General features: G+C 42.2%; 1 protein-coding gene across 1 annotated transcript in view; it reads left to right on the top strand.

Moving 5' to 3' along the window:
* Positions 1-10,000, top strand: part of unc13bb (unc-13 homolog Bb (C. elegans)) — a 91,970-nt gene that overhangs the window by 72,758 nt on the left and 9,212 nt on the right. Inside the window, exons 28-32 of the mRNA XM_030768098.1 lie at positions 295-421; positions 878-974; positions 1,219-1,362; positions 2,930-3,007; positions 3,201-3,278. Coding sequence (XP_030623958.1) covers positions 295-421; positions 878-974; positions 1,219-1,362; positions 2,930-3,007; positions 3,201-3,278 — 524 coding nt within the window. The remainder of the gene's footprint in view (positions 1-294; positions 422-877; positions 975-1,218; positions 1,363-2,929; positions 3,008-3,200; positions 3,279-10,000) is intronic.

The following is a 10,000-nucleotide window of genomic DNA, read 5'->3' as shown; positions in this document are numbered from 1 at the left end:
TCCTCCCCAGGCGGAGTCCACTCCAAAGCCCTCCTCATTCCTCTCTCTCCTACTCTCACTGCTCTAATATCACCTGCTCTCTGGACGTTCAACCTGAACATTCTCACTCCTGTTCTCTATACACGTGCACGTGTGTGTGAGTGTGCGTTTGTGGGTGCGTGTGTGTGTGTGCGTGTCTGCGTTTGTGTGTATGTGCATGTCTGTGTGAGTGCGTGTGTGTGTGTGTGTGTGTGTGTGTGTTTATGTATATATATGTATGAATTTTTTTTTTTTTTTTTTTGATCTGTGTGACAGAGCATGAGAAGCACAGACTCTGTAAGAGCGCTGACTACATGAACCTGCACTTCAAAGTCAAGTGGCTTTACAACGAGTATGTGAGAGACCTGTCCGTCTTCAAAGGCGTGGTTCCAGAGTACCCTTCGTAAGTTAAACAGCCCTCTCTCACAAACATGAACCTGGTCTTCTTCACATATGATGATTTTTTTTTTTTTTATTTAAACCTTGTCTTTTTCACCCTGGTCTTTGCTCTAACCCTCTCTCTACTGGTAGAATTGCTCTGCTCTGTCTTAATGTCTCTCCTTGATGTCTCCAGCACTGTCTAACAAATGAGCGCTTTAGTGAGAGATTGTCAAATTAATGGGAACATTTGGAGGCACAATCAGAAATCTGTGGAACAGTAAACAGAGCGTAGGGAGGTTACTGTCTTATAAAAGCTCTCTAGGTATCTGTGTCATTTATGTTACAAAATTAAGAGTTTTGGTTTTAAGCAAAAATCTTTTACGTGTGTGTGTTGTGTGCGTGTGTGCGTGTGTGTGTGTGTGTGGTGTGTGTGATGTGTGTGGTGTGTGTGTGTGCGCATGCGCCTACGCATACCCAGGTGGTTTTTGCAGTTCGTTCTGCAGTGGCTGGATGAGAATGAGGAGGTTTCCATGGAGTTCATGCATGGAGCCCTGGAGAGAGATAAGAAAGATGGAGTGAGTATTGGCATTAACCGGGACTGACTAGTTTCTAAAAGCTTAGTCACCTAAGAACTCGACTAAAACCGGCTATGGTCTGTATGTTGTCGTCATGTCTCCACTAAGGCTACAATTCATATAAATTAAACAAAGTAATGATTTAGAAAGAAAAGTGACATGAAACATTAACAGCCTCTCTGTTGTATCTGTGTGTGTGTGTGTGTGTGTCTGTCCCTCTCTCTCTCTCTCTCGGTGCGTCCAGTTCCAGCAGACGTCTGAGCATGCTCTGTTCTCCTGCTCTGTGGTGGACGTCTTCACTCAGCTCAACCAGAGCTTTGAGATCATTAAGAAACTGGACTGTCCTGACCCCAAAGTCATGGCCCATTACAGTCGCCGCTTTGCCAAGGTGAGCAGCTCATGTCCAGCCAGCCGGTGGCCCCGCCCTCTTCTCTGTCAGCCAATCATGTCAGTTTAGAACGGGACCCTCACACATGTCGAACATGCAAGCCTGATTTCACTGTCGACTCTTTGTTCTTATGTATGTGATGTAAACATTTCTGGATGAGTTATTTCAGGAGAACAATATTTTTGGTCTTTGTTTGCCTTGTGAGGAAAAAGAAAAAGAAAAAAAATAAAATATATGTGTATATATATAAAAATGACATGGCTTTCGTGAAAACTACTGCACATCTTGTCTGAAGATAAATAATGAAAGATGCTGCTTATGAAGTAAGCAATATGAAACAGATATGAAGAATATGAAATAGAAAATAGAGGGCACACAATACAGAGGACCTTCATTATTTATTTATTTATTTATTTATTTATTTGGACTTTAAAAGCACTGATTCAGGAGCACAGTGGTCCAAAAATGCACTGTGATTTAATGCACTGTGAACATTAAATATAGCTTTTTTGGTATTTTAGGTCATTATAGAACATTGTTGCTTTTTTTGTTTGTTTTTGGTTTTTTTGCATTTTTCATCAACCAGATGATTAATTACAAAAAAAAAAAAAAAAAACATTCCTGGGCAAATGCTTTAATGAACCCAGTTGTCAAAAACGCTAACGCTCCCCTTTGGGAGGTCACATGGTCAGTCCATCTCTGGACTGAGGCTCTGGGCCTGGACGGAGCCCCCCCCCCCACGACCGGTGAGACTGAAGTCACCTCTCGTAGACCCTCAGTGTATCACGTGTCTCAGAAAAGACAGGAATGACCACCGTCTGGCCTCAGGATAAGCATTTCTATGGAAATCACACGGGGAATATCAGACAGAATGAAACATTTGTCCCGAAAAGAATAAAGCCCCCCCCCCACCCCCGCCCTCCCTCTTTCCTAATTAAATAGAAATGCTTAATGCAGCTCCATCCATCAGATGGCACTTAGTCCCTGGGGCTGACTGGTTTTCAGCCTAAATGAAATGAGAACCCTGTGGACTGCATAGGAAGAGGGGTCGGGCGCTTTGGGCAGGTTTCCAGCCGTTTATGGTGGGTCAGAAGAGGACAGTCCAGGGAATAAGAAGAAACCCTGACATTCAGCAGAGATTCTTCATCTGAGATTAACCCTCTGTGAACCGAAGGAGAGACGATGAAGTAATCTGAAAACGTTTAAAAAAACCAACAAAAAAAACCGTTGGACTGACTTTGCTGCTGTGCAGTTAGAGCACAGCAGTAAAAACGTTGAACCCTTTGAGAATCTGGACATAAAAATGCAGATACAAACGCAACACGTTCCTTTTCACAGAGACAAGATTCAAAGTAACAAAAATCCCTGAAGCCCTGGTGAAGAATCACTGGTCATTTTTTATCATGTGTTTCTCAGCAGTCGAAGATTCGCGAAGTTGAGCACTTTTTCTGATGATGAACTTGTATGACACAGTTAACAAACGAATCAACGGTTCTTCCAGGTGAAGCATTTTTGAAGTTTTTTTTGTATCAAATCCTCTAATCATTTTATGCTTATGTATTTTCAGACGATTGCCAAAGTTCTCCTACAGTACTGTGCTATTTTAACTAAGAGCTTCCCATCCTACTGCGACAAAGAGAAGATCGTAAGTCTTTATGCCTTAAACAGCTTTTTTAATATTCATGATTTATTGGCATTGCTCTGTGTTGACAATCTCTCTTTCTCGCTCCTTCTCTCTCTCCCTCTCTCTCTCTCTCTCTCTCACTCTCTCTCTCTCTCTCTCTCTCTCTCTCTCCTCCCTCCCCTCCCCCCCCCCCTCTCTCCTTCTCCCTCTCCAGCCGTGTGTCCTGATGAATAACGTGCAGCAGTTGCGTGTCCAGCTGGAGAAGATGTTTGAATCAATGGGTGCCAAACAGGTAAAAAAAACAAAACAAACACAGGTAGATGAGTCTCTGTGAACATAGGCAGGTGGTCACAGGTGATCATGAGACTCCAGTCCTCACATTAAGATTATTCCTTGGCTCTTAACTGTGAGCCTGAGAGCATCAGTCGGAGAATAGGAGCTGCCGGCAGTTACTGCTGAAACTCTGGTTTTCCCTAATCAAGAACAGAATGATAAAAATACTAGAAATGAAGGCCTCAGTTGGTTTGACTGTACGTGTAATGTTGTCCGGTCCTGACAAGACTGGATAAAAATAGTGTGTGTGTGTGCCCATCAGCGAAAATGCTTGTGAGTTTTTATTATTATTAATATGGAAACAGAAAACATTTTTCACAGATTTCAGGCGAAAAGTCTTTTTGAATGTAAGCTTTCTGTAGGCCTTTGTAATGGCCTTCACATGCAGAGAGATGCGTCTATTGATTTGTCATTTCAGCTGTATAGTGTTTTCTGCGTCTGGTTACCGAAGTGTAATCTGTTTTGGGCTCCTTAGAGATCAGATAGATCAGTGAATAATTACACGTAACCGCTGCCCATTGGATAACTACAGTGATATGATGACAAATGCTCGCTAATTTCCTCTCTCCATTCACAAAGAATCGTCCACTAAAACCAAACTATAACAACAGATACCAAACCCTCCAGTTATCCTCAGCTATTATTAGGAATTTTAATAAGCTGGTTATGGAAACAATTATAAAGAATTACCAGATCTTTGAGATTCCCTGACTGAGGAATGTTTGTTTGCTTGTGTTTGCTGTGTGCATGTCTGATTTACAGATCGCGACAGAGGAAGCAAGGGTAGGCCTCCACCGCTCTGCAGTAGAGCATCAGTGCTAACGCTCACTGTCCTGCTGATGATAGATAGCACTTAGTGTATTAGAACGTTATTTGCAAGCTAATTGAAATAGAGGATTTGCATCCCCCTGGCTGTGTTTTAAAGCAGAGCCTGATCTCGTGTTGTTAAAACCCAGTAGTAGAACCGTTTATAGAATGTGAGTCTCAAACATGGGTGTCCAAAATCCAGTTCTGAAAGCCCTGCTGCTTTTCGCATTAACCAACCACTGCGCTCTCTGATTGGTTGAGGAGGGTGCACACCTGTCCTTCAGGTAAAAAAATCATCCTCTAATCAAAAGCAGACACTGAGAAGCAGCAGGGGTTCAGGCACTATGGGACTGAAATATAAGCATCCCTCTTCCTAAGATATTTCTCCTAGAGCTAGAGGCATGGCTAGATCGGGTAGCCTCAGATTGGACTTTGAGTCTGTGTTAGTTTGAGCTTGAGTTTGAATTGGAACGATTTTCTCCTCTTTGCGAAAGCGTGATGAGATAGTGGATCCTGAGGAGGAGGAGGAGGAGGAGGAGGAACTGGAGGAGAAGGAGGTAAAGGAGGAGGTGGGTTTCTGTATAGAGTTAGGTAAAGAGAAATAGTCTCTCATTCAAAGTAATGCCATCAGTGTACATGTGTGTGTCCTGTAGCTCTCTGTGGTAGACTATGTACCCTCAGTATTTTAAATTAGTATGTTTAGTCAGCTCTGTTGTTGCCAAGGAGGAAGATGAAATACATCCCCTCAAAAAAGTGCACTGAACACAGAACTAATCTTATAAGATGGTATTATGCGGTTGTAAGCCTGTTCACTGGTAATAAGTCTAGTAGTTAGCCCGTCATATGTCTGTTACATAAAGTTATGGCAGAAGAGAAGAAAGGGAAAGCCATGTAACAGCCACTAGAGAGGACTGAGGTACCGTGTCTGGTCAATGTTGTAATTTACTTATGGACTCTCAGGTTCCTGAGTTATAAACGCCCCATAGCCGCGGAAAAAAACCTTAGCACGCTGTTAACAGTCACTGTTAGCACTGCAGGCTTGTTCCTCTCACACATGAAAAGCTAACCATTTATCATCTCAGAGACTGTTTGATGTGTTCTGTCGTGGCCCATAACTCCGTGTGTGTGTGTGTGTGATTGTGTGTGCGCAGGCACGAATGTATGTGTGCATGCATGTGTGCACATGCCTTCAGAGATGTTACAACAACTGATGGTTTGCTACCAAGTCGATGCCAAAATTTAGAAAGGGTATCGCTACTAGTTTTTCTACAATATCAGTAGTACCTGCTGTCTGACTGACTGGACATTTCCCGAGTTTTTCCTTCAGCTCGCATTCACACGCTAGAAAAAACGTGAGAAAAACAACACATGAATATGGAGCGCTCTACGGTAGCGATAGCATTGCAAAACAGCACTTCCAACAAGAGAAAGTTCCATACGATCCACGCAATATGACTAGATGCTGGTTTACCTTAGTGGTTTAGGCTCTTGCTTGTTGTGACATTTTTAACACAGGATGTCGATAGAAATGGTCACCTCTTAAATAGACGTTTACACACAGTGATGATCTGTCACTACGTCACTAAATTATGACTACTACCTCTGCTCAGAGTTTATGTATAATAATATTGAAATGACAACAAGATGTTTCCTATCATTCCTGAAATTCGCAATCAAAACTTGAATTACTGTTAGTAGCCACCGCTGTTATATTTTATTACTGTTGTATCTTTTACACGATGTTACTGAATATAAGCACGATGTTGTTTACTTGAATAATGGAGGAGGTACTCTAAAGCTGCTCTTTACTGTTAACTGTTAAAACACCTTTGGGCTACGTGCCATTGTCCTGGTTTTTTATTTGTTAATGTTTAGACAGAGGTTGTTTTTTGTTTTGTTTTTTAATAAAAGACATGGTTTGAATGGCATTGCTGCTTTCTCCATGGTATCAGATTAGGTATGGAGGGTTTCACTGGTATCGAATACTAAAATTCTGGTATTGTGACATCCTTACATGTGTGCATATTCGAGCATGCTTGGAAAAAGTGTGCATGCATGTGTGTGCGTGTACGTGTGTGTGTGTGTGCGTGCGCGCACGTACACTTCTGTGTGTGTGTGTGTGTGTGTATGTCTGCGTGCGTGTGTATGTGGGCTGTGGTAATGGTGGAGGCTGATTAAAAAGGAATCAGTGGAGTGCACAGTGGTCCAGTTATATCGAGACAATACTATCATTATGTCAACAGGCCATGGAGGAGATAAACCAAGCTTTAGTTTTCTAAGAATTCAGTATTACAGCGTGCATGTGTTGTTTCAGTAGTGTTTTTCATCATGGCTGTAAGGAAATCAAGTGGAAAATATTTTAATATTCAGTTTGTTTGAGGCTTTTCGAGTCTTTTTGATACATTTTTGACTCTTGTTTCAAATGTTGTTCCTGAACATGCACTCAACTGTGTTATGGGGTTTTTTTTGTTTGTTTTTGTTTTTTTTTAATTTTGCGGTTGTCCTCCTGTCTAATATTCAGAAAGGGAAAGAAAAGATTACATTTCCTAAGTCTGGTGAAGACCCTAGCCCCAGAAAGGATTGTTTCAATTCCTTTCCCAGTAAAAAAAAAAAAAAAAAAACAGACGACAATGTCCTTTCTTTTCTCTCTCTCTCTCTTTAGCATAACAACAGAAAACATAAGGTGGGTTATAAAACTGTGTGTTATATATACATCCATATTCAGATATGTATGTATATGTTAACATAACATTTCACTGACAAGTATCTTTACTGTCTGTAAATAATCAACAGATAATAATTTAAAAGAAAAATACAGAGTTGAACGAGTCTAACAGGTCTCAAAGGCTGGTGTTCACCGTTATATGTAGAAAACCCATCATTTTTAATCTTAATTTAGTCTGAAGCTAGCCTGCTCCAGATGTAGATTGTTCTATAGCGCCCTCTGGTGGAGGGTGATATGAAGTCTTTCTGTCCTCTTCTGGCACACACTAAGTCTGTAGCGTTTAAAGTGGGTTGTGCTGCTGTGTTTGTGTGTGGAGTGGAACTCTGTCCATTCGCAGACTGACAGCGCTGTGTGTCTTCCCTTCCCTTCCTCAGCTGGAGGACAGTGAGGAGGAGGAGGAGGAGGATTTGGAGGAGGTTTGTTTGTTTTTGGTGGGGGGTGCTGTGAATTTCATTTGTGGTTGATCTGTTGTTTGCATTCGTGGTTTTAATCCAATGTTTGCATTCGTGGTTTTAATCTCTCATTCTCTCTCTCTCCCATAAAAGCACACACACACACACACACACACACTTAGCGTTGGGTCAGCCGTCAGCCCCGTGATTCTGACGGTAGTGACCCACTTGCCCCTCCCTTCCTGAGCCGTGTGTTCAAACTTTACTTAACCCCCACCCTACTGTGCTGCAGCTCCTCCACCACGTGGAGCGTCCCTGTGGGTTTTATACTGACCTGGTTTTGTGGGGTTTTTTGGGGGGGGGGTTTCTCTCCTCCATCATCTGAGTGCTGGTGCTGTTGGTCAGTCCCTCAGCTACACACACACACACTCTTCTCTCCCCCCCCCCCCCCCCCCCCCCCATACTCTCCATTCACCAGACCTGGCTCCAATCGATATTCTGGAGTGTTTGAGTGACTGAGCTCCGTCCAGATTCTCCTCAGTTTACTCCCTCTCCTTGTGCCCTCTCCAAAATACCACGAAAAAGTTTTGACGAGGGCCCTCGAAGGCATCCGTGGGGGGGTTTGTTTGGTGTCACTTCGACGCAAAACAGTCCCGTTAGAATTATGGAAACTTCGGGCGGAAAAGGACGCAAGGTGAAGGAGTCATGTGAGTGAATTGGGACACGGCCCAGGTCATTCAAAATTCTCCGTCTGTTTATTTGACCCAGATCTGCCACTTACCGCCACACTGTAACATTACAGACTGAGTTCAACCTAACTGCTGAAGCAAAATGCTTTTAAGTTACACGTCCTGTGAAGTTTGGGCTTGGTCTGTCCTTCTCTCCCCCCCCCCCAAAAGTCCTGACCGGGTCATGTTTGGTTCTCTGTGTTTGCACCATTACCAAACCAGTAATAAAGCCCGTGACTGGTTGAGGTGATGGTCTTTGATTTTAATTTTGATTGATCACTGGAAATTATTGACTTTCCAGTTTTCTAAAGGTTTTGAATCAAATCTGGCTCTAATCGGTTCTAATTTCTGCTTGACCATACTCATTTTATTTCACTTTCTCTTCGTTATTTGCTATAGAACGGCACAGAGGAGGTGGGTACAACACCATTTGATTATTTTATTATTTTGTACAATAATTATTATCGTTTCCAGACATTTTCAGTCTAAAACTCTGTTTGTTCTCCTGTTTTCTCCCCGTTTTCTCTGTCAAAGACTAACAAAGAAGAGGTGGGTTCATCGTGAACTCCGTGTAACTTAAACTGAGTTTGCTTTGAATTTTGCATTATTATTATTTTTTTTTAATACTTTTCAAATCGACCTTGTGAAAGGTCGTGCTTTCAAAGTCCTTACAAACGCATTGAAGAAACGCTCTGATATGAATGTGATTGTTATGAGGACATTTACTGAACGTGTGAAATTGTGAGGACGTTTATTGAACGTGTCAAGATGAATTACTTGTTTCATTCCATTTAAAAGTTCACATTTAATTAAAATGAACTTATAAGGACATTTATTAAATGTATGAATTTACGAGGACGTGTGATATATTTATAACTTTGCGGGGGCGTGTGTTATAGTCATGACCTTGTGGGGACATGTGTTATTTTTATGAACTTGTGAGGACATATACTGTGAATATTGTAAATATGGGGACAGTTATATTCTGATATGAATCACAATGACAAACCCCGTGTGGTCCAGTGTACTTTTGACATTGACTGTCATTATCAATGGCTGGTAGATACATGTGTAGAGAAAAGGCTCAAATCTGATAGGTCCTTTATTTTGTCCACGCCCCCCTCCCTTAGCTGGACGCTTCAGAAGATAAGGTGTGTACTTGTCTTTGTGTTGACCTCTCTTCAGTGAGGTAGCAGCTCTGTGAATGACGCGGCTGAATTCACCCTCTCACTACAGTCAAACTACAGCTGTGTCTTAATAGTAGTGTTACTGTTTGTATCTAGACTGGCTGTACTGGACAATATGTCGTTATAGAGCGGAATCTGATGTTTGTGCCGTAGGGTTTTCTTTTAGCTGTTCCACACAGCCTGTAAGTCAGCTTTAAAAGAATTGGTTTGTGTTGACATGTACCTCTTCTTACAATAGACATCTATGAGAGAGAGAGAAAAAGTGTGTGTGTGTGTGTGTGTGTGTGTGTGTGTGTGTGTGTGTGTGTGTATGGATAGATGTGTGTATGTCTTTGTGTGTTGCACCTTAAATCTTGTGTCAAACAGTATGTATACTTGGTACGTAAGTGCACTTATAAGAGAAAAGACGAAAAAAAAAAAAAACAATTTCTACACATGTCTGTGTTCCTCTTCTCCAACTCTAGCCTGAGAAAACAGACAAAGAGAAACAGGTGAGTGTTTTCTTTTTTTCAGGGAGTCAGTGGCTGCGAGAGTCACGTCATAAATAAAACATGTGTGTCCCTTCCCGCCCCCCCGTCACTCTCTCTCTCCGAGACCCACCTCCGTCCTTCACTGTCACACCGCCCAGCGTCTTAATTTAATCTCCTGTAATGGAAGCACAGGAGACACCCTCCTGTTGTCTGTGCCAGTCCATGAATCAAGAGAGCACTCGGAACATTAGCTTAATTAGGCCACTGACCGTCCCATTAGGCTGGCAGAGCTCAGGGGAGCGCTCTGTGTGTGTGTGTGTGTTTTATGTGTGTGCATGTGCTTGTACAGCTATCGTTGTGAGGACCAGTTTG

The sequence above is a fragment of the Chanos chanos genome, chromosome 3 (genome assembly GCF_902362185.1).
Source record: "Chanos chanos chromosome 3, fChaCha1.1, whole genome shotgun sequence".
Classification (NCBI taxonomy): Eukaryota; Metazoa; Chordata; class Actinopteri; order Gonorynchiformes; family Chanidae; genus Chanos; species Chanos chanos.
Note: the sequence above shows the minus strand (reverse complement) of the source record. Positions and strands in the feature narration are given on the sequence as shown.